General features: G+C 38.0%; 1 protein-coding gene across 2 annotated transcripts in view; it reads left to right on the top strand.

Moving 5' to 3' along the window:
- LOC135545544 (transcription factor COE1-A-like) overlaps positions 1-27,572 on the top strand; it is a 149,773-nt gene that overhangs the window by 71,364 nt on the left and 50,837 nt on the right. For both annotated transcript variants that reach the window (XM_064973214.1, XM_064973213.1), the window contains exons 9-10: positions 1,918-2,048; positions 3,767-3,893. In XM_064973214.1, the coding sequence (XP_064829286.1) occupies positions 1,918-2,048; positions 3,767-3,893 (258 nt within the window). The remainder of the gene's footprint in view (positions 1-1,917; positions 2,049-3,766; positions 3,894-27,572) is intronic.

The raw sequence follows: 27,572 nt of genomic DNA, 5'->3' as shown, positions 1-27,572 counted from the left end.
CAGATTCCTCCAACTCAAATTAATCCAGTTAGATTCTCATTATCTTTTCCCTGACGGTAAATAACAGGAACATATTTTTCCTGTGTGGAACGACCTCAACCCCAGGGACCATTGTGATCAAACTACGACTGGATTTGGGTGATAGCGCACACTAGATTACATTAAGATTCAGCGTTAAGTTTTAAGTCGCTGTGATGACTATTTTCTAGGTCTGTGTCCCAAATGGCACCCTATTCCCTAAATGGTGTAGTATTTTACACCAGGGCCCATATGGAGAGGGAAGAAATAAGGAATAGAAGGAGGAATAGAGCAGGTGGAGAACACAACATCACAGGGAAGAGAGTGGAGGAGAACACAACATCACAGGGAAGAGAGTGGAGGAGAACACAACATCACAGGGAAGAGAGTGGAGGAGAGCACAACATCACAGGGAAGAGAGTGGAGGAGAGCACAACATCACAGGGAAGAGAGTGGAGGAGAGCACAACATCACAGGGAAGAGAGTGGAGGAGAGCACAACATCACAGGGAAGAGAGTGGAGGAGAGCACAACATCACAGGGAAGAGAGTGGAGGAGAGCACAACTTCACAGGGAAGAGAGTGGAGGAGAGCACAACATCACAGGGAAGAGAGTGGAGGAGAGCACACCATCACAGGGAAGAGAGTGGAGGAGAGCACAACATCACAGAGAAGAGAGTGGAGGAGAGCACAACATCACAGAGAAGAGAGTGGAGGAGAGCACAACATCACAGGGAAGAGAGTGGAGGAGAGCACAACATCACAGGGAAGAGAGTGGAGGAGAGCACAACATCACAGGGAAGAGAGTGGAGGAGAGCACAACATCACAGGGAAGAGAGTGGAGGAGAGCACAACATCACAGGGAAGAGAGTGGAGGAGAACACAACATCACAGGGAAGAGAGTGGAGGAGAACACAACATCACAGGGAAGAGAGTGGAGGAGAACACAACATCACAGGGAAGAGAGTGGAGGAGAACACAACATCACAGGGAAGAGAGTGGAGGAGAACACAACATCACAGGGAAGAGAGTGGAGGAGAACACAACATTATAGGGAAGAGAGTGGGGGAGAACACAACATTACAGGGAAGAGAGTCAGGGAGCATGGGGAGAGAGGATAGGTGTGAGAGTAGAGATGGAAGAAGAAGGGGAACTGAGAGAAGAAGGATGCATGGGAGAGGAGAGGAGAGGAGGACCTCTACGTATTTTGTGAAGTATCAGGGCCTGTATGAGGCAGTACTAGGCAATCAGTGCACATTGATATGTATTGCGGTATCAGGGCTTGCGATAGGCAGGACTAGAGGAGTAACGAACACAACAGATGGCAGCGAGGAAGACCCCAAATGTTAATCATATCACATGGATTCATGTTTCACCATCTGGTTGACTCACACACACACACGCCATCAGGGTCGATGAAAATACTTGCAGGATGAAGAGGAGGAGAGATGAAAAGGGAGAGAGGCAGAGGAGGGAAGGGAGAGAGAGGAGAGTGAAGAGAGAGGAAAGGGAAGGATGACAGAGAGAGAGAGGAGGGTAAAGAAAGATAGGAGAGAGAGGCAGAAGAGAGATGGGGAAAGAGCAGAAGTCATTCTGTAGTAAAGTGGATTACCCTGCTTTGGAGAATGACATCATGTCTGACAAGCTGAGATCTGTAAAATTGAGGAGATTAAGCCTTTATTTATTATTTATTTGTAATTCCACTGCTGTTCTTTTCTCCAATCTGATCCAGTAATGTAAAGCCTGTAATCATAAGTTTCAGCGGTCAGTATTACGCCTCACAGCAGACCTGCTTATGAATTGGAGAATTGAGTTTTTCTCTTCATAGAATCAATCAGAAGGGAGAAACTGTACTGTGGGAGTTAAAGCTATATTTCTGATCTCCCTCCCTCCCTCAACAGCCACCCCTTGTATCAAGGCCATCAGCCCCAGTGAGGGCTGGACTACAGGCGGTGCTACAGTAATTATCATTGGAGAAAACTTCTTTGATGGACTTCAGGTCATATTTGGTACCATGCTGGTCTGGAGTGAGGTCAGTAGCACATTAATCTGTTTCGTGTGTATGTGTGTGTGTGTGTGTTTGTTTGTTTGACAAAAAATAGTGAACAAACAAAAATTTCACAAACTGGGACATTTTGTTGGTCCCCACAAGGTCAAATGTTATTTCTGGGGGGTTGAGGGTTAAGGTTAGAATTACGCTAAGAGTTAGGGTTAGTAGCAAGGGTTAAATAGAGGTTTTTGGGGTTAGGGTGAGGGTTAGAAGTTTGGAACCACCAAGGTTCTTTCTGGAGCTGGTCGCCCGGCCAAATTGAACAATCGGGGAAGAAGATCCTTGGGCAGGGAGCTGACCAAGAACCCGATGGTCACTGACAAAGCTCCAGAGTTCCCCTGTGGAGATGAGACAACCTTCCAGAAGGACAACCATCTCTGTAGCACTCAACAAATCAGGCCTTTATGGTAGAATGGCCAGACGGAAGGCACTCCTCAGTAAAAGGTACGCTTGGAGTTTGCCAAAACGCACCTAAAGGACTCTCACACCATGAGAAACAAGATTGTCTGGTCTGATGAAAGCAAAATTGAACTCTTTGGCCTGAATGCCAAGAGCCATGTCTGTGGGAAACCTGGCACCATCCCTAAGGTGAATGCCAAGAGCCATGTCTGTGGGAAACCTGGCACCATCCCTAAGGTGAAGCATGGTGGTGGCAGCATCCCTAAGGTGAAGCATGGTGGTGGCACCATCCCTACGGTGAAGCATGGTGGTGGCACCATCCCTAAGGTGAAGCATGGTGGTGGCACCATCCATAAGGTGAAGCATGGTGGTGGCACCATCCCTAAGGTGAAGCATAGTGGTGGCAGCATCATGCTGTGGGGATGTCTTTCAGCGGCAGGAACTGTGAGACTAGTCAGGATTGAGGGAAAGATGAACGGAGCAAAGTACAGAGAGATCCTTGATGAAAACCTGCTCCAGAGCACTCAGGACCTCAGACTGGGGTGAAAGGTTCACTTTCCAACAGGACAACGACCCTAAGCAGACAAGCAAGACTTCGGGACAAGTCTCTGAATGTCCTTGAGTGGCCCAGCCAGAGCCCAGACTTGAACTCAATCAAACATCTCTGGAGAGAGAATTGAAAGTAGCTGTACATCGACGCTCCCCATCCAACTTGACAGAGCTTGAGAGGATCTGCAGAAAAGAATGGGAGAAACTCCCCAAATACAGGTGTGCTAAGCTTGTAGTGTCATACCCAAGAAGACTCAAGGCTGAAATCGCTGCCAAGGATACTTCATCAAAGTACTGAGGAAACGGTCTGAATACATATGTAAATGTGATATTTCAGTTGTTTTTTTGTTTTGTTTTCTTCACAAAAAAATCCCAAAATCTTTTTTGCTTTGTCATTATGGGGTATTGTTGTACATTGATGAGGGGGAAAAAACTATGTAAACATTTTTATAATAAGCCTGTAACCCAACAAAATGTGGAAAAACTACTTTCCAAAGTCAATGCATAGAACTTGTTTTTCATTAAAATGAACTGTCAGTTAAGAACAAATTCTTATTTACAATGAGATACAATGAATACACCGGCCAAACTCGTACAACGCTGGGCCAATTGTGCACCACCCTATGGGACTCCCAATCACGGCCGGTTGTGATACAGCCTAGAATCGAACCAGGGTCTGTAGTGACACCTCTAGCAAGTGAAGTAGATATGTAATATTACAACCTTCCTTTGTCCCCTGTCCCCCTCCATAGCTCATCACAGCTCACGCCATCCGGGTGCAGACTCCCCCAAGACACATCCCTGGGGTTGTAGAGGTCACTCTGTCATACAAGTCTAAACAGTTCTGCAAGGGCACACCTGGACGCTTCATATACACAGGTAAATACACCTTAATTTAACACACCTGACGCTACATATTCCCAGGTAAATACACCTTAATTTAACACACCTGATGCTACATATTCCCAGTTAAATACAACTTAATTTAACACACCTGATGCTACACATTCCCAGTTAAATACATCTTAATTTAACACACCTGACGCGACATATTCCCAGTTAAATACACCTTAATTTAACACACCTGATGCTACATATTCCCAGGTAAATAGACCTCAATTTAACACACCTGATGCTACATATTCCCAGGTAAATACATCTTAATTTAACACACCTGATGCTTTCATATACACTGTTAAATACACCTTCATTTAACACACCTGATGCTACATATTCCCAGGTAAATACACCTTAATTTAACACACCTGATGGTACATATTCCCAGGTAAATACACCTTAATTTAACACACCTGATGCTACATATTCCCAGGTAAATACACCTTAATTTAACACACCTGATGCTACATATTCCCAGGTAAATACACCTTAATTTAACTCACCTGATGCTACATATTCCCAGGTAAATAAATCTTAATTTAACACACCTAATGCTACATATTCCCAGGTAAATACACCTTAATTTAACACACCTGATGCTACATATTCCCAGGTAAATACACCTTAATTTAACACACCTGATGCTACATATTCCCAGGTAAATAAATCTTAATTTAACACACCTAATGCTACATATTCCCAGGTAAATACACCTTAATTTAACACACCTGATGCTACATATTCCCAGGTAAATACACCTTAATTTAACTCACCTGATGCTACATATTCCCAGGTAAATACACCTCAATTTAACACACCTAATGCTACATATACACAGGTAAAGACACCTTAATTTAACACACCTGATGCTACATATACACAGGTAAATACACCTTAATTTAACACACCTGACGCTACATATTCCCAGGTAAATACATCTTAATTTAACACACCTGACGCTACATATTCCCAAGTGAATACATCTTAATTTAACACACCTGACGCTACATATTCCCAGGTAAATACACCTTAATTTAACACACCTGACGCTACATATTCCCAGGTAAATACATCTTAATTTAACACACCTAATGCTACATATTCCCAGGTAAATACACCTTAATTTAACACACCTGATGCTACATATTCCCAGGTAAATACACCTTAATTTAACACACCTGATGCTACATATTCCCAGGTTAATACACCTTAATTTAACACACCTGGTGCTACATATTCCCAGGTAAAAACATCTTAATTTAACACACCTGATGCTACATATTCCCAGGTAAATACACCTTAATTTAACACACCTGATGCTTCCATATACACTGTTAAATACACCTTAATTTAACACACCTGATGCTACATATTCCCAGGTAAATACACCTTAAATTAAGGTGTATTTACCTGGGAATATGTAGCATCAGGTGTGTTAAATTAACACACTTGACGCTACATATTCCCAGGTAAATACACCTTAATTTAACACACCTGAAGCTACATATACACAGGTAAATACACCTTAATTTAACACACCTGATGCTATATATTCCCAAGTCAATACACCTTAATTTAACACACCTGATGCTACATATTCCCTGGTAAATACACCTTAATTTAACACACCTGAAGCTACATATACACAGGTAAATACACCTTAATTTAACACACCTGATGCTGCATATTCCCAGGTAAATACACCTTAATTTAACACACCTGATGCTACATATTCCCTGGTAAATACACCTCAATTTAACACACCTGATGCTACATATTCCCAGGTATATACATCTTAATTTAACACACCTGATGCTTTCATATACACAGTTAAATACACCTTAATTTAACACACCTGATGCTACATATTCCCAGGTAAATACACCTTAATTTAACACACCTGACGCTACATATTCCCAGGTAAATACACCTTAATTTAACACACCTGATGCTACATATTCCCAGGTAAATACACCTTAATTTAACACACCTGACGCTACATATTCCCAGGTAAATACACCTTAATTTAACACACCAGAAGCTACATATACACAGGTAAATGCACCTTAATTTAACACACCTGATGCTACATATTCCCAAGTAAATACATCTTAATTTAACACACCTGATGCTGCATATTCCCAGGTAAATACACCTTAATTTAACACACCTGATGCTACATATTCCCTGGTAAATACACCTCAATTTAACACAACCGATGCTACATATTCCCAGGTAAATACACCGTAATTTAACACACCTGGTGCTACATATTCCCAGGTAAAAACATCTTAATTTAACACACCTGGTGCTACATATTCCCAGGTAAAAACATCTTAATTTAACACACCTGATGCTACATATTCCCAGGTAAATACACATTAATTTAACACACCTGATGCTTTCATATACACTGTTAAATACACCTTAATTTAACACACCTGATGCTACATATTCCCAGGTAAATACACCTTAATTTAACACACCTGACGCTACATATTCCCAGGTAAATACACCTTAATTTAACACACCTGACGCTACATATTCCCAGGTAAATACACCTTAATTTAACACACCTGAAGCTACATATACACAGGTAAATACACCTTAATTTAACACACCTGATGCTACATATTCCCTGGTAAATACACCTCAATTTAACACACCTGATGCTACATATTCCCAGGTAAATACATCTTAATTTAACACACCTGATGCTTTCATATACACTGTTAAATACACCTTAATTTAACACACCTGATGCTACATATTCCCAGGTAAATACACCTTAATTTAACACACCTGACGCTACATATTCCCAGGTAAATACACCTTAATTTAACACACCTGATGCTACATATTCCCTGGTAAATACACCTCAATTTAACACACCTGACGCTACATATTCCCAGGTTAATACATCTTAATTTACACCTGATGCTTCATATACACAGGTCAATACACCTTAATTTAACACACCTGACGCTACATATTCCCAGGTAAATACATCTTAATTTAACACACCTGATGCTACATATTCCCAAGTAAATACACCTTAATTTAACACACCTGACGCTACATATTCCCAGGTAAATACACCTTAATTTAACACACCTGACGCTACATATTCCCAGGTAAATACACCTCAATTTACCACACCTGATGCTACATATTCCCAGGTAAATACACCTTAATTTAACACACCTGATGCTACATATTCCCAGGTAAATACACCTTAATTTAACTCACCTGATGCTACATATTCCCAGGTAAATAAATCTTAATTTAACACACCTAATGCTACATATTCCCAGGTAAATACACCTTAATTTAACACACCTGATGCTACATATTCCCAGGTAAATACACCTTAATTTAACTCACCTGACGCTACATATTCCAGGGTAAATACACCTCAATTTAACACACCTAATGCTACATATACACAGGTAAAGACACCTTAATTTAACACACCTGATGCTACATATTCCCAAGTAAATACACATTAATTTAACACACCTGATGCTTTCATATACACAGATAAATACACCTTAATTTAACACACCTGATGCTACATATTCCCAGGTAAATACATCTTAATTTAACACACCTGATGCTACATATTCCCAGGTAAATACATCTTAATTTAACACACTTGATGCTACATATTCCCAGTTAAATACACCTTAATTTAACACACCTGACGCTACATATTCCCAGGTAAATACACCTCAATTCATCACACCTGATGCTACATATTCCCAGGTAAATAAATCTTAATTTAACACACCTAATGCTACATATACACAGGTAAAGACACCTTAATTTAACACACCTGATGCTACATATTCCCAAGTAAATACATCTTAATTTAACACACCTGATGCTGCATATTCCCAGGTAAATACACCTTAATTTAACACACCTGATGCTACATATTCCCTGGTAAATACACCTCAATTTAACACACCTGATGCTACATATTCCCAGGTAAATACATCTTAATTTAACACACCTGATGCTTTCATATACACTGTTAAATACACCTTAATTTAACACACCTAATGCTACATATACACAGGTAAAGACACCTTAATTTAACACACCTGATGCTACATATTCCCAGGTAAATAAACCTTAATTTAACACACCTGATGCTACATATTCCCAGGTTAATACATCTTAATTTACACCTGATGCTTCATATACACAGGTCAATACACCTTAATTTAACACACCTGATGCTACATATTCCCAGGCAAATACACCTTAATTTTACACACCTGATGCTACATATTCCCAGGTAAATACACCTCAATTTATCACACCTGACGCTACATATTCCCAGGTAAATACACCTCAATTCATCACACCTGATGCTACATATTCCCAGATAAATAAATCTTAATTTAAAACACCTAATGCTACATATACACAGGTAAAGACACCTTAATTTAACACACCTGGTGCTACATATTCCCAGGTAAATTCATCTTAATTTAACACACCTGATGCTTTCATATACACAGGTAAATACACCTTAATTTAAAACACCTGATGCTACATATTCCCAGGTAAATACATCTTAATTTAACACACCTGATGCTACATATTCCCAGGTAAATACACCTTAATTTAACACACCTGATGCTACATATTCCCAGGTAAATACACCTTAATTTAACACACCTGATGCTACATATTCCCAGGTAAATACACCTTAATTTAACACACCTGATGCTACATATTCCCTGTTAAATACATCTTAATTTACACCTGATGCTACATATTCCCAGGTAAATAAATCTTAATTTAACACACCTGATGCTACATATTCCCAGGTAAATAAATCTTAATTTAAAACACCTAATGCTACATATTCCCAGGTAAATACACCTTAATTTAACACACCTGATGCTACATATTCCCAGGCAAATACACCTTAATTTAACACACCTGATGCTACATATTCCCAGGTAAATACACCTTAATTTAACACACCTGATGCTACATATTCCCAGGTAAATACACCTCAATTTAACACACCTGATGCTACATATTCCCAGGTAAATACACCTTAATTTAACACACCTGATGCTACATATTCCCAGGTAAATACATCTTAATTTAACACACCTGATGCTACATATTCCCAGTTAAATACACCTTAATTTAACACACCTGATGCTACATATTCCCATGTAAATACATCTTAATTTAATACACCTGATGCTACATATTCCCAGGTAAATACACATTAATTTAACAAACCTGATGCTTTCATATACACTGTTAAATACACCTTAATTTATTCCCAAGTAAATACATCTTAATTTAGCACACCTGATGCTACATATTCCCAGGTAAATACACCTTAATTTAACACACCCGATGCTACATATTCCCAGGTAAATACACCTTAATTTAAAACACCCGATGCTACATATTCCCAGGTAAATACACCTTAATTTAACACACCTGACGCTACATATTCCCAAGTAAATACATCTTAATTTAACACACCTGATGCTACATATACACAGGTAAATACATCTTAATTTAACACACCTGATGCTTTCATATACACTGTTAAATACATCTTAATTTAACACACCTGATGCTACATATTCCCAGGTAAATACACCTCAATTTACCACACCTGATGCTACATATTCCCAGGTAAATACACCTTAATTTAACACACCTGATGCTACATATTCCCAGGTAAATGCACCTTAATTTAACTCACCTGATGCTACATATTCCCAGGTAAATACACCTTAATTTAACACACCCGATGCTACATATTCCCAGGTAAATACACCTTAATTTAAAACACCGATGCTACATATTCCCAGGTAAATACACATTAATTTAACACACCTGACGCTACATATTCCCAAGTAAATACATCTTAATTTAACACACCTGATGCTACATATACACAGGTAAATACATCTTAATTTAACACACCTGATGCTTTCATATACACTGTTAAATACATCTTAATTTAACACACCTGATGCTACATATTCCCAGGTAAATACACCTCAATTTACCACACCTGATGCTACATATTCCCAGGTAAATACACCTTAATTTAACACACCTGATGCTACATATTCCCAGGTAAATGCACCTTAATTTAACTCACCTGATGCTACATATTCCCAGGTAAATACACATTAATTTAACACACCTGATGCTTTCATATACACTGTTAAATACACCTTAATTTAACACACCTGATGCTACATATTCCCAGGTAAATACACCTTAATTTAACACACCTGATGCTACATATACACAGGTAAATACACCTTAATTTAACACACCTGATGCTACATATTCCCAAGTAAATACATCTTAATTTAACACACCTGATGCTACATATTCCCAGGTAAATACACCTTAATTTAACACACCTGATGCTACATATTCCCTGGTAAATACACCTTAATTTAACACACCTGATGCTACATATTCCCAGGTAAATACATCTTAATTTAACACACCTGATGCTTTCATATACACTGTGAAATACACCTTAATTTAACACACCTGATGCTACATATTCCCAGTTAAATACACCTTAATTTAACACACCTGAAGCTACATATTCCCAGGTAAATACACCTTAATTTAACACACCTGACGCTACATATTCCCAGGTAAATACACCTTAATTTAACACACCTGATGCTACATATTCCCAGGTAAATATATCTTAATTTAACACACCTAATGCTACATATACACAGGTAAAGACACCTTAATTTAACACACCTGACGCTACATATTCCCAGGTAAATACACCTTAATTTAACACACCTGACGCTACATATTCCCAGGTTAATACATCTTAATTTACACCTGTTGCTTCATATACACAGGTAAATACACCTTAATTTAACACACCTGATGCTACATATTCCCAGGTAAATACTCCTTAATTTAACACACCTGATGCTACATATTCCCAGGTAAATACACCTCAATTTATCACACCTGATGCTACATATTCCCAGGTAAATACACCTTAATTTAACACACCTGACGCTACATATTCCCAGGTAAATACACCTCAATTCATCACACCTGATGCTACATATTCCCAGGTAAATAAATCTTAATTTAACACACCTAATGCTACATATACACAGGTAAAGACACCTTCATTTAACACACCTGGTGCTACATATTCCCATGTAAATACATCTTAATTTAACACACCTGATGCTACATATTCCCAGGTAAATACACATTAATTTAACAAACCTGATGCTTTCATATACACTGTTAAATACACCTTAATTTATTCCCAAGTAAATACATCTTAATTTAGCACACCTGATGCTACATATTCCCAGGTAAATACACCTTAATTTAACACACCTGATGCTACATATTCCCAGGTAAATACACCTTAATTTAAAACACCCGATGCTACATATTCCCAGGTAAATACACCTTAATTTAACACACCTGACGCTACATATTCCCAAGTAAATACATCTTAATTTAACACACCTGATGCTACATATACACAGGTAAATACATCTTAATTTAACACACCTGATGCTTTCATATACACTGTTAAATACATCTTAATTTAACACACCTGATGCTACATATTCCCAGGTAAATACACCTCAATTTACCACACCTGATGCTACATATTCCCAGGTAAATACACCTTAATTTAACACACCTGATGCTACATATTCCCAGGTAAATGCACCTTAATTTAACTCACCTGATGCTACATATTCCCAGGTAAATACACCTTAATTTAACACACCCGATGCTACATATTCCCAGGTAAATACACCTTAATTTAAAACACCCGATGCTACATATTCCCAGGTAAATACACATTAATTTAACACACCTGACGCTACATATTCCCAAGTAAATACATCTTAATTTAACACACCTGATGCTACATATACACAGGTAAATACATCTTAATTTAACACACCTGATGCTTTCATATACACTGTTAAATACATCTTAATTTAACACACCTGATGCTACATATTCCCAGGTAAATACACCTCAATTTACCACACCTGATGCTACATATTCCCAGGTAAATACACCTTAATTTAACACACCTGATGCTACATATTCCCAGGTAAATGCTCCTTAATTTAACACACCTGATGCTACATATTCCCAGGTAAATACACATTAATTTAACACACCTGATGCTTTCATATACACTGTTAAATACACCTTAATTTAACACACCTGATGCTACATATTCCCAGGTAAATACACCTTAATTTAACACACCTGAAGCTACATATACACAGGTAAATACACCTTAATTTAACACACCTGATGCTACATATTCCCAAGTAAATACATCTTAATTTAACACACCTGATGCTACATATTCCCAGGTAAATACACCTTAATTTAACACACCTGACACTACTTATTCCCTGGTAAATACACCTCAATTTAACACACCTGGTGCTACATATTCCCAGGTAAATACATCTTAATTTAACACACCTGATGCTTTCATATACACTGTGAAATACACCTTAATTTAACACACCTGATGCTACATATTCCCAGTTAAATACACCTTAATTTAACACACCTGATGCTACATATTCCCAGGTAAATATATCTTAATTTAACACACCTGATGCTACATATTCCCAGGTAAATACACCTTAATTTAACACACCTGATGCTACATATTCCCAGGTAAATACACCTTAATTTAACACACCTGACGCTACATATTCCCAGGTTAATACATCTTAATTTACACCTGATGCTTCATATACACAGGTCAATACACCTTAATTTAACACACCTGATGCTACATATTCCCAGGCAAATACACCTTAATTTTACACACCTGATGCTACATATTCCCAGGTAAATACACCTCAATTTATCACACCTGATGCTACATATTCCCAGGTAAATACACCTTATTTTAACACACCTGACGCTACATATTCCCAGGTAAATACACCTCAATTCATCACACCTGATGCTACATATTCCCAGGTAAATAAATCTTAATTTAACACACCTAATGCTACATATACACAGGTAAAAACACCTTCATTTAACACACCTGGTGCTACATATTCCCAGGTAAATACATCTTAATTTAACACACCTGATGCTTTCATATACACAGGTAAATACACCTTAATTTAACACACCTGATGCTACATATTCCCAGGTAAATACACCTTAATTTAACACACCTGACGCTACATATTCCCAGGTAAATACACCTTAATTTAACACACCTGACGCTACATATTCCCAGGTAAATACACCTTAATTTAACACACCTAATGCTACATATACACAGGTAAAGACACCTTAATTTAACACACCTGATGCTACATATTCCCAGGTAAATACACCTTAATTTAACACACCTGACGCTACATATTCCCAGGTTAATACATCTTAATTTACACCTGATGCTTCATATACACAGGTCAATACACCTTAATTTAACACACTTGATGCTACATATTCCCAGGAAAATACACCTTAATTTAACACACCTGATGCTACATATTCCCAGGTAAATACACCTCAATTTATCACACCTGATGCTACATATTCCCAGGTAAATACACCTTAATTTAACACACCTGACGCTACATATTCCCAGGTAAATACACCTCAATTCATCACACCTGATGCTACATATTCCCAGGTAAATAAATCTTAATTTAACACACCTAATGCTACATATACACAGGTAAAGACACCTTCATTTAACACACCTGGTGCTACATATTCCCATGTAAATACATCTTAATTTAACACACCTGATGCTACATATTCCCAGGTAAATACACATTAATTTAACAAACCTGATGCTTTCATATACACTGTTAAATACACCTTAATTTATTCCCAAGTAAATACATCTTAATTTAGCACACCTGATGCTACATATTCCCAGGTAAATACACCTTAATTTAACACACCCGATGCTACATATTCCCAGGTAAATACACCTTAATTTAAAACACCCGATGCTACATATTCCCAGGTAAATACACCTTAATTTAACACACCTGACGCTACATATTCCCAAGTAAATACATCTTAATTTAACACACCTGATGCTACATATACACAGGTAAATACATCTTAATTTAACACACCTGATGCTTTCATATACACTGTTAAATACATCTTAATTTAACACACCTGATGCTACATATTCCCAGGTAAATACACCTCAATTTAACACACCTGATGCTACATATTCCCAGGTAAATACACCTTAATTTAACACACCTGATGCTACATATTCCCAGGTAAATGCACCTTAATTTAACTCACCTGATGCTACATATTCCCAGGTAAATACACCTTAATTTAACACACCCGATGCTACATATTCCCAGGTAAATACACCTTAATTTAAAACACCCGATGCTACATATTCCCAGGTAAATACACATTAATTTAACACACCTGACGCTACATATTCCCAGGTAAATACATCTTAATTTAACACACCTGATGCTACATATACACAGGTAAATACATCTTAATTTAACACACCTGATGCTTTCATATACACTGTTAAATACATCTTAATTTAACACACCTGATGCTACATATTCCCAGGTAAAGACACCTTAATTTAACACACCTGATGCTACATATTCCCAGGTAAATACACCTTAATTTAACACACCTGATGCTACATATTCCCAGGTAAATACACCTTAATTTAACTCACCTGATGCTACATATTCCCAGGTAAATACACATTAATTTAACACACCTGATGCTTTCATATACACTGTTAAATACACCTTAATTTAACACACCTGATGCTACATATTCCCAGGTAAATACACCTTAATTTAACACACCTGAAGCTACATATACACAGGTAAATACACCTTAATTTAACACACCTGATGCTACATATTCCCAAGTAAATACATCTTAATTTAACACACCTGATGCTGCATATTCCCACGTAAATACACCTTAATTTAACACACCTGATGCTACATATTCCCTGGTAAATACACCTCAATTTAACACACCTGGTGCTACATATTCCCAGGTAAATACATCTTAATTTAACACACCTGATGCTTTCATATACACTGTGAAATACACCTTAATTTAACACACCTGATGCTACATATTCCCAGTTAAATACACCTTAATTTAACACACCTGACGCTACATATTCCCAGGTAAATACACCTTAATTTAACACACCTAATGCTACATATACACAGGTAAAGACACCTTAATTTAACACACCTGATGCTACATATTCCCAGGTAAATACACCTTAATTTAACACACCTGACGCTACATATTCCCAGGTTAATACATCTTAATTTACACCTGATGCTTCATATACACAGGTCAATACACCTTAATTTAACACACCTGATGCTACATATTCCCAGGCAAATACACCTTAATTTTACACACCTGATGCTACATATTCCCAGGTAAATACACCTCAATTTATCACACCTGATGCTACATATTCCCAGGTAAATACACCTTAATTTAACACACCTGACGCTACATATTCCCAGGTAAATACACCTCAATTCATCACACCTGATGCTACATATTCCCAGGTAAATAAATCTTAATTTAACACACCTAATGCTACATATACACAGGTAAAAACACCTTCATTTAACACACCTGGTGCTACATATTCCCAGGTAAATACATCTTAATTTAACACACCTGATGCTTTCATATACACAGGTAAATACACCTTAATTTAACACACCTGATGCTACATATTCCCAGGTAAATATATCTTAATTTAACACACCTGATGCTACATATTCCCAGGTAAATACACCTTAATTTAACACACCTGATGCTACATATTCCCAGGTAAATACACCTTAATTTAACACACCTGACGCTACATATTCCCAGGTTAATACATCTTAATTTACACCTGATGCTTCATATACACAGGTCAATACACCTTAATTTAACACACCTGACGCTACATATTCCCTGTTAAATACATCTTAATTTACACCTGATGCTTCATATACACAGGTAAATACACCTTAATTTAACACACCTGATGCTACATATTCCCAGTTAAATACACCTTAATTTAACACACCTAATGCTACATATTCCCAGGTAAATACACCTTAATTTAACACACCTGATGCTACATATTCCCAGGCAAATAAATCTTAATTTAAAACACCTAATGCTACATATTCCCAGGTAAATACACCTTAATTTAACACACCTGATGCTACATATTCCCAGGCAAATACACCTTAATTTAACACACCTGATGCTACATATTCCCAGGTAAATACACCTTAATTTAACACACCTGATGCTACATATTCCCAGGTAAATACACCTTAATTTAACACACCTGATGCTACATTTTCCCAGGTAAATACACCTTAATTTAACACACCTGATGCTACAAATTCCCAGGTAAATACATCTTAATTTAACACACCTGATGCTACATATTCCCAGGTAAATACACATTAATTTAACACACCTGATGCTTTCATATACACTGTTAAATACACCTTAATTTATTCCCAAGTAAATACATCTTAATTTAGCACACCTGATGCTACATATTCCCAGGTAAATACACCTTAATTTAACACACCCGATGCTACATATTCCCTGGTAAATACACCTCAATTTAACACACCTGATGCTACATATTCCCAGGTAAATACATCTTAATTTACACCTGATGCTTCATATACACAGGTAAATACACCTTAATTTAACACACCTGATGCTACATATTCCCAGGTAAATACACCTTAATTTAACACACCTGATGCTACATGTTCCCAGGTAAATACACCTTAATTTAACACACCTGATGCTACATTTTCCCAGGTAAATACACCTTAATTTAACACACCTGATGCTACATATTCCCAGGTAAATACACCTCAATTTAACACACCTGATGCTACATATTCCCAGGTAAATACATCTTAATTTAACACACCTGATGCTACATATTCCCAGTTAAATACACCTTAATTTAACACACCTGATGCTACATATTCCCAGTTAAATACACCTTAATTTAACACACCTGATGCTACATATTCCCAGGTAAATACATCTTAATTTAACACACCTGATGCTACATATTCCCAGGTAAATACACATTAATTTAACACACCTGATGCTTTCATATACACTGTTAAATACACATTAATTTATTCCCAAGTAAATACATCTTAATTTAGCACACCTGATGCTACATATTCCCAGGTAAATACACCTTAATTTAACACACCTGATGCTACATATTCCCTGGTAAATACACCTTAATTTAACACACCTGATGCTACATATTCCCAGGTAAATACACCTTAATTTAACACACCTGATGCTACATATACACAGGTAAATACATCTTAATTTAACACACCTGATGCTTTCATATACACTGTTAAATACATGTTAATTTAACACACCTGATGCTACATATTCCCAGGTAAATACACCTTAATTTAACACACCTGATGCTACATATTCCCAGGTAAATACACCTTAATTTAACACACCTGACGCTACATATTCCCAGGTAAATACACCTTAATTTAACACACCTGACGCTACATATTCCCTGGTAAATACACCTTAATTTAAGACACCTGATGCTACATATTCCCAGGTAAATACACCTTAATTTAACACACCTGACGCTACATATTCCCAGGTAAATACATCTTAATTTACACCTGATGCTTTCATATACACTGTTAAATACACCTTAATTTAACACACCTGATGCTACATATTCCCAGGTAAATACACCTTAATTTAACTCACCTGATGCTACATATTCCCAGGTAAATACATCTTAATTTACACCTGATGCTTTCATATACACTGTTAAATACACCTTAATTTAACACACCTGTTGCTACATATTCCCAGGTAAATACACCTTAATTTAACACACCTGATGCTACAAATTCCCAGGTAAATACATCTTAATTTAACACACCTGATGCTACATATTCCCAGGTAAATACACATTAATTTAACACACCTGATGCTTTCATATACACTGTTAAATACACCTTAATTTATTCCCAAGTAAATACATCTTAATTTAGCACACCTGATGCTACATATTCCCAGGTAAATACACCTTAATTTAACACACCCGATGCTACATATTCCCTGGTAAATACACCTCAATTTAACACACCTGATGCTACATATTCCCAGGTAAATACATCTTAATTTACACCTGATGCTTCATATACACAGGTAAATACACCTTAATTTAACACACCTGATGCTACATATTCCCAGTTAAATACACCTTAATTTAACACACCTGATGCTACATGTTCCCAGGTAAATACACCTTAATTTAACACACCTGATGCTACATTTTCCCAGGTAAATACACCTTAATTTAACACACCTGATGCTACATATTCCCAGGTAAATACACCTCAATTTAACACACCTGATGCTACATATTCCCAGGTAAATACATCTTAATTTAACACACCTGATGCTACATATTCCCAGTTAAATACACCTTAATTTAACACACCTGATGCTACATATTCCCAGTTAAATACACCTTAATTTAACACACCTGATGCTACAAATTCCCAGGTAAATACATCTTAATTTAACACACCTGATGCTACATATTCCCAGGTAAATACACATTAATTTAACACACCTGATGCTTTCATATACACTGTTAAATACACATTAATTTATTCCCAAGTAAATACATCTTAATTTAGCACACCTGAAGCTACATATTCCCAGGTAAATACACCTTAATTTAACACACCCGATGCTACATATTCCCTGGTAAATACACCTCAATTTAACACACCTGATGCTACATATTCCCAGGTAAATACACCTTAAATTAACACACCTGATGCTACATATACACAGGTAAATACATCTTAATTTAACACACCTGATGCTTTCATATACACTGTTAAATACATGTTAATTTAACACACCTGATGCTACATATTCCCAGGTAAATACACCTTAATTTAACACACCTGACGCTACATATTCCCAGGTAAATACACCTTAATTTAACACACCTGACGCTACATATTCCCAGGTAAATACACCTTAATTTAACACACCTGACGCTACATATTCCCTGGTAAATACACCTTAATTTAAGACACCTGATGCTACATATTCCCAGGTAAATACACCTTAATTTAACACACCTGACGCTACATATTCCCAGGTAAATACATCTTAATTTACACCTGATGCTTTCATATACACTGTTAAATACACCTTAATTTAACACACCTGATGCTACATATTCCCAGGTAAATACACCTTAATTTAACACACCTGATGCTACATATTCCCAGGTAAATACAAATTAATTTAACACACCTGATGCTACATATTCCCAGGTAAATACATCTTAATTTACACCTGATGCTTTCATATACACAGGTAAATACATCTTAATTTAGCACACCTGATGCTACATATTCCCAGGTAAATACACCTTAATTTAACACACCCGATGCTACATATTCCCTGGTAAATACACCTCAATTTAACACACCTGATGCTACATATTCCCAGGTAAATACACCTTAATTTAACACACCTGATGCTACATATACACAGGTAAATACATCTTAATTTAACACACCTGATGCTTTCATATACACTGTTAAATACATGTTAATTTAACACACCTGATGCTACATATTCCCAGGTAAATACACCTTAATTTAACACACCTGACGCTACATATTCCCAGGTAAATACACCTTAATTTAACACACCTGACGCTACATATTCCCAGGTAAATACACCTTAATTTAACACACCTGACGCTACATATTCCCTGGTAAATACACCTTAATTTAAGACACCTGATGCTACATATTCCCAGGTAAATACACCTTAATTTAACACACCTGACGCTACATATTCCCAGGTAAATACATCTTAATTTACACCTGATGCTTTCATATACACTGTTAAATACACCTTAATTTAACACACCTGATGCTACATATTCCCAGGTAAATACACCTTAATTTAACTCACCTGATGCTACATATTCCCAGGTAAATACATCTTAATTTACACCTGATGCTTTCATATACACTGTTAAATACACCTTAATTTAACACACCTGTTGCTACATATTCCCAGGTAAATACACCTTAATTTAACACACCTGATGCTACAAATTCCCAGGTAAATACATCTTAATTTAACACACCTGATGCTACATATTCCCAGGTAAATACACATTAATTTAACACACCTGATGCTTTCATATTCACTGTTAAATACACCTTAATTTATTCCCATAAGTAAATACATCTTAATTTACACACCTGACGCTACATATTCCCTGGTAAATACACCTTAATTTAACACACCTGATGCTACATATTCCCAGGTAAATACACCTTAATTTAACACACCTGATGCTACATATTCCCAGGTAAATACATCTTAATTTACACCTGATGCTTCATATACACAGGTAAATACACCTTAATTTAACACACCTGATGCTACATATTCCCAGGTAAATACACCTTAATTTAACACACCTGATGCTACATATTCCCAGGTAAATACACCTTAATTTAACACACCTGATGCTACATATTCCCAGGTAAATACACCTTAATTTAACACACCTGATGCTACATATTCCCAGGTAAATACACCTTAATTTAACACACCTGATGCTACATATTCCCAGGTAAATACATCTTAATTTAACACACCTGATGCTACATATTCCCAGTTAAATACACCTTAATTTAACACACCTGATGCTACATATTCCCAGTTAAATACACCTTAATTTAACACACCTGATGCTACAAATTCCCAGGTAAATACATCTTAATTTAACACACCTGATGCTACATATTCCCAGGTAAATACACATTAATTTAACACACCTGATGCTTTCATATACACTGTTAAATACACATTAATTTATTCCCAAGTAAATACATCTTAATTTAGCACACCTGAAGCTACATATTCCCAGGTAAATACACCTTAATTTAACACACCCGATGCTACATATTCCCTGGTAAATACACCTCAATTTAACACACCTGATGCTACATATTCCCAGGTAAATACACCTTAATTTAACACACCTGATGCTACATATACACAGGTAAATACATCTTAATTTAACACACCTGATGCTTTCATATACACTGTTAAATACATGTTAATTTAACACACCTGATGCTACATATTCCCAGGTAAATACACCTTAATTTAACACACCTGACGCTACATATTCCCAGGTAAATACACCTTAATTTAACACACCTGACGCTACATATTCCCAGGTAAATACACCTTAATTTAACACACCTGATGCTACATATTCCCAGGTAAATACACCTTAATTTAAGACACCTGATGCTACATATTCCCAGGTAAATACACCTTAATTTAACACACCTGACGCTACATATTCCCAGGTAAATACATCTTAATTTACACCTGATGCTTTCATATACACTGTTAAATACACCTTAATTTAACACACCTGATGCTACATATTCCCAGGTAAATACACCTTAATTTAACTCACCTGATGCTACATATTCCCAGGTAAATACAAATTAATTTAACACACCTGATGCTACATATTCCCAGGTAAATACATCTTAATTTACACCTGATGCTTTCATATACACAGGTAAATACACCTTAATTTAACACACCTGATGCTACATATTCCCAAGTAAATACATCTTAATTGAACACACCTGGTGCTACATATTCCCAGGTAAATACAAATTAATTTAACACACCTGATGCTACATATTCCCAGGTAAATACATCTTAATTTAACACACCTGATGCTACATATTCCCAGGTAAATACACCTTAATTTAACACACCTGATGCTACATATTCCCAGGTAAATACACCTTAATTTTACACACCTGATGCTACATATTCCCAGGTAAATACACCTTAATTTAACACACCTGACGCTACATATTTCCTGGTAAATACACCTTAATTTATTAACATATACACTGGGGATGAGAGGAGAGAGTGGAGAGAGGGGAGTGAGGAGAAATGAAAGGAGAGGGGGAGAGAGGAGAGGGATAGGAGAAGAGTGAGGGAGAGAGGGGTGTGAGGAGCAATGAAAGGAGAGGATAGGATAAGAGAGGAGAGGAGAGGAGAGGAGAGGGGAGAAGGGTAGAAGGGACTATGGGATTACCATGGTCGGCCATCTTGGCCTCCTGGCTGGTGATTGGCTCCAATCTGGGTTTAGTACCAGTGGGTAATCATATAGTACTGGCATGGTGTGGCCTGGCAGCTGGCAAGGGCATGGCACATTGACATGCACACACACACATACACATTCACACACACACGGGAGACAGCTGGTATCACTAATCAACTTGTGTTGGGGAGAGGAACCACATGCTGCCTGCTCACAGACCTAATTAATTCATCACACACAATACTGCTGCTACTACTGGAATAAACACACACACACGCAAAACACACACACACACACACACAGAAACACATACTGTACAGTCGTGGCCGAAAGTTTTGAAAATGACACAAATATTAATTTCCACAAAGTTTGCTGCTTCAGTGTCTTTAGATATTTGTGTCAGATGTTACTATGGAAAACTGAAGTATAATTATAAGCATTTCATACGTGTCAAAGGATTTTATTGACAATTACATGAAGTTGATGCAAAGAGTCAATATTTGCAGTGTTGACCCTTCTTTTTCAAGACCTCTGCAATCCCTCCTGGCATGCTGTCAATTAACTTCTGGGCCACATCCTGACTGATGGCAGCCCATTCTTGCATAATCAAATCTTGGAGTTTGTCAGAATTTGTGGGTTTTTGTTTGTCCACCTGCCTCTTGAGGATTGACCACAAGTAGTCAATGGGATTAAGGTCTGGGGAGTTTCCTGGCCATGGAACCAAAATATTCATGTTTTGTTCCCCGAGCCACTTAGTTATCACTTTTGCCTTATGGCAAGGTGCTCCATCATGCTGGAAAATGCATTGTTCATCACCAAACTGTTCCTGGATGGTTGGGAGAAGTTGCTCTCGGAGGATGTGTTGGTACCATTCTTTATTCATGGCTGTGTTCTTCGGCAAAATTGTGAGTGAGCCCAGTCTCTTGGCTGAAAGCAACCCCACACATGAATGGTCTCAGGATGCTTTACTGTTGGCATGACACAGGACTGATGGTAGCGCTCACCTTGTCTTCTCCGGACAAGCTTTTTTCCGGATGCCTCAAACAATCAGAAAGGGGATTCATCAGAGAAAATGACTTTACCCCAGTCCTCAGCAGTCCAATCCCTGTACCCTCTGCAGAATATCAGTTTGTCCCTGATGTTTTTCCTGGAGAGAAGTGGCTTCTTTGCTGCCCTTCTTGACACCAGGCCATCCTCCAATAGTCTTCTTCTCACTTTGCATGCAGATGCACTCACACCTGCCTGCTGCCATTCCTGAGCAAGCTCTGTACTGGTGGTGCCCCGATCCCGCAGCTGAATCAACTTTAGGAGACGGTCCTGGCGCATGCTGGACTTTCTTGGGCGCCCTGAAGCCTTCTTCACATCAATTGAACCTCTCCCCTTGAAGTTCTTGATGATCCGATAGATGGTTGATTTAGGTGCAATCTTACTGGCAGCAATATCCTTGCCTGTGAAGCCCTTTTTGTGCAAAGCAATGATGACGGCACGTGTTTCCTTGCAGGTAACCATGATTGACAGAGGAAGAACAATGATTCCAAGTACCACCCTCCTTTTGAAGCTTCCAGTCTGTTATACGAACTCAATCAGCTCGACAGAGTGATCTCCAGCCTTGTCCTCTTCAATATTCACACCTGTGTTAACGAGATCATCACTGACATGATATCAGCTGGTCCTTTTGTGTCAGGGCTGAAGTGCAGTAGAATTTTTGGGGGGACTCAGTTCAATTTTATGGCAAAGAGGGACTTTGGAATGAATTGCAATTCATCTGATCACTCTTCATAACATTCTGGAGTATATGCAAATTGCCATCATACAAACTGAGGCAGCAGACTATGTGAAAATTATTATTTGTGTCATTGTCAAAACTTTTGGCCACGACCTAACACACACACACACAGCACAGTGAAGTGGGTAGAGAAAAGGAAACTGGGTGTATTTTCACATGTAAAGTTGTTTTTATTCTGGGCAGCCTGCTTGTCTCTCCTTCCCTCTCTCTCTCTCCTACAAGTCCATTTACATGTATCACCATTCATCAAAGAAGCTACAAGCCCTTCCTCCAGGCAGAGATGTAATGCTGTAATCCTGTGAGGTCTGTTAGGGGCTGTAAAGAGCTGTGAAGTGCTGGTAGGCTTCTGGCTGTAGATTGGATGTGTCCCAAATGGCACCCTATACCCTGTATAGTGCAATCCTTTTGACATGAGCCCTATGGGTCCTGATTAAAAGTAATCATCTGTATAGGTAATAGGATGCCATTTGGGACACATGTTGGAGGTGCATGATGATGAACTTCTCTCGATCAGAAGTAAATCCTTTCCTCTTCAGAATGCAGTCGCCACCTCGCTTAGCAACCGCGTATCACTGCTGATATTAAAAGACCCTGCTGCTGGAGCACATATAAATCGAACATAATGTTATTGGTCGCGTACACATATTTAGCAGATATTATCGCAGGTGCAGCGAAATGCTTATGTTTCTAGGTCTAACAGTGGTACTTAGCAATACAAAACTGGACACACAAATACCCAGATATGAAAGGAAATAAGTTATGAAATACCAGAACGAGCAATGTCAGATTCCGGAATATAAATATACTGCATAAACAGTACCAGTCAAACGTTTGGACTCACCAACTCATTCAAGGTTTTTTCTTTATTTTGACTATTTTCTACATTATAGAATAATAGCGAAGACATCAAAACTATGAAATAACACATATGGAATCATGTAGTAACCAAAAAAGTGTTAAACCCCCTCATAGCCTGGTTCCTCTCTAGGTTTCTTCCTAGGTTTTGGCCTTTCTAGTGAGTTTTTCCTAGCCACCGTGCTTTTACACCTGCATTGCTTGCCGTTTGGGGTTTTAGGCTGGGTTTCTGTACAGCACTTTGAGATATCAGCTGATGAACGAAGGGCTATATAAATAAATTTGATTTGATTTTGATTAAACAAATCAAAATATGTTTTATATTTGCGATTCTTCAAAGTAGCCACCCTTTGCCTTGATGACAGCTTTGTACACTCTTGTCATTCTCTCAACCAGCTTCATGAATACTTTTCCAACAGTCTTGAAGGAATTCCCACATATGCTGAGCACTGCTTTTCCTTCACTCTGTGGTCCAACTCATCCTAAACCATATGGATTGGGTTGAGGTCGGGTGATTGTGGAGGCCATCTGATGCAGCACTCCATCACTCTCTGCCACATACAGTGCCCCATGAAAGTATTTTTCCTATTTTGTTGCTTGACAACCTGGAATTAAAATGTATTTTGGGGGTTTTTGTATTATTTGATTTATACAACATGCCTACCACTTGAAGATGCAAAATATATTTTAATGTGAAACAAACAAGAAATAAGACAACAAAAAGAACATTTGAGTGTGCATAACTATTCACCCCCGCTAAAGTCGATACTTTGTAGAGCCACCTCTTTCAGCAATTACAGCTGCAAGTCTCTTGGGATATGTCTCTATAAGCTAGCCACTGGGATTTTTTGCCCATTCTTCAAAGCAAAACTGCTCCAGCTCCTTCAAGTAAGATGGGATCCGCTGGTGTTCAGCAATCTTTAAGTCATAGCACAGATTCTCAATTGGATTGAGGTCTGGGCTTTGGCTAGGCCATTCCAAGACATTGAAATGAGAGTTGCTTCAGCAGTACTGTATGCTTAGAGTTATTGTCCTGCTGGATGGTGCACCTCCGTCCCGGTCTCAAATCTCTGGAAGACTGAAACAGGTCACCCTCAAGAATTTCCCTGTATTTAGCACCATCCATCATTCCTTCAATTCTGACCAGTTTCCCAGTCCCTGCCGATGAAAAACATCCCCACAGCATGATGCTGCCACCACCATGCTTCACTGTGGATGATTTTCTCGGGGTGATGGGGGTTGTTGGGTTTGCGCCAGGCATAGTGTTTTCCTTGATGGCCAAAAAGATACATTTGAATCTCATCTGACCAGAGTACCTTCTTCCATATGTTTGGGGAGTCTCCCACACTCCTTTTGGCAAACACCAAACATATTTGCTTATTTTTTTCTTTAAGCAATTGTATTTTCTGGCCACTCTTCCATAAAGTCCAGCTCTGTGGAGGGTACGGCTTAAAGTGGTCCTATGGACAGATACTCAAATCTCCTCTGTGGATCTTTGCAGCTCCTTCAGTGTTATCTTTGGTCTCTTTGTTGCCTCTGATGAATGGCCTCCTTGCCTGGTCCGTGAGTTTTGGTGGGCGGCCCTCTCTTGGCAGGTTTGTTGTGGTGCATTATTCTTTCTATGTGTTAATAATGGATTTAATGGTGCTCTGTGGGATGTTCAAAGTTTCTGATAATTCTTTTGAACCCAACCCTGATCTGTACTTCTCCAAAACTTTGTCCCTGACCTGTTTGGAGAGCTCCTTGGTCTTCATGGTGCCGCTTGCTTGGTGGTGCTCATTGCTTAGTGGTGTTGCAGACTCTTGGGCCTTTCAGAACAAGTTTATATATACTGCGATCATGTGACAGATTATGTGACACATAGATTGCACGCAGGTGAACTTTATTTAACTAATTATTTGACTTCTGAAGGTAATTGGTTGCACCAGATCTTATTTAGGGGCTTCATAGCAAAGGGGCTGAATCCATATGCAGACACCACTTTTCTGTTTTAATTTTTTTAAATTTTTTGAACAAGTAATTTCATTTCATTTCACTTCAACAATTTGGACAATTTTCTGTTTGTTCATTACATGAAATCCAAATAGAAATATATTTAAATTACAGGTTGTAATGCAACAAATAGGAAAAACGCCAAGGGGGATGAATACTTTTGCAAGGCACTGTACTGTGTCTTGTGTCTGAGCCGTTGAATTGCGACTCCACTTTGTCTCTGTCGTGTCGTTTTGGCTGTTTGATTGCCTTATGGATATCTGTTTGTACATGTCCATGTTCCCAGTCACCTTGCCGTGGATAAATGTGGTGCTTTGTCTCTGTCGTGTCGTTTTGGCTGTTTGATTGCCTTATGGATATCTGTTTGTACATGTCCATGTTCCCAGTCACCTTGCCGTGGATAAATGTGGTGCTTTGTCTCTGTCGTGTCGTTTTGGCTGTTTGATTGCCTTATGGATATCTGTTTGTACATGTCCATGTTCCCAGTCACCTTGCCGTGGATAAATGTGGTGCTTTGTCTCTGTCGTGTCGTTTTGGCTGTTTGATTGCCTTATGGATATCTGTTTGTACATGTCCATGTTCCCAGTCACCTTGCCGTGGATAAATGTGGTGCTTTGTCTCTGTCGTGTCGTTTTGGCTGTTTGATTGCCTTATGGATATCTGTTTTACATGTCCATTGTGGATAAATGATATCCATGTTCCCAGTCACCTTGCCGTGGATAAATGTGGTGCTTTGTCT

This window comes from Oncorhynchus masou, chromosome 9 (assembly GCF_036934945.1).
Source record: "Oncorhynchus masou masou isolate Uvic2021 chromosome 9, UVic_Omas_1.1, whole genome shotgun sequence".
Classification (NCBI taxonomy): domain Eukaryota; kingdom Metazoa; phylum Chordata; class Actinopteri; order Salmoniformes; family Salmonidae; genus Oncorhynchus; species Oncorhynchus masou.
The sequence above is the reverse complement of the archived record's forward strand: the minus strand, read 5'-3'. Positions and strand labels throughout refer to the sequence as shown.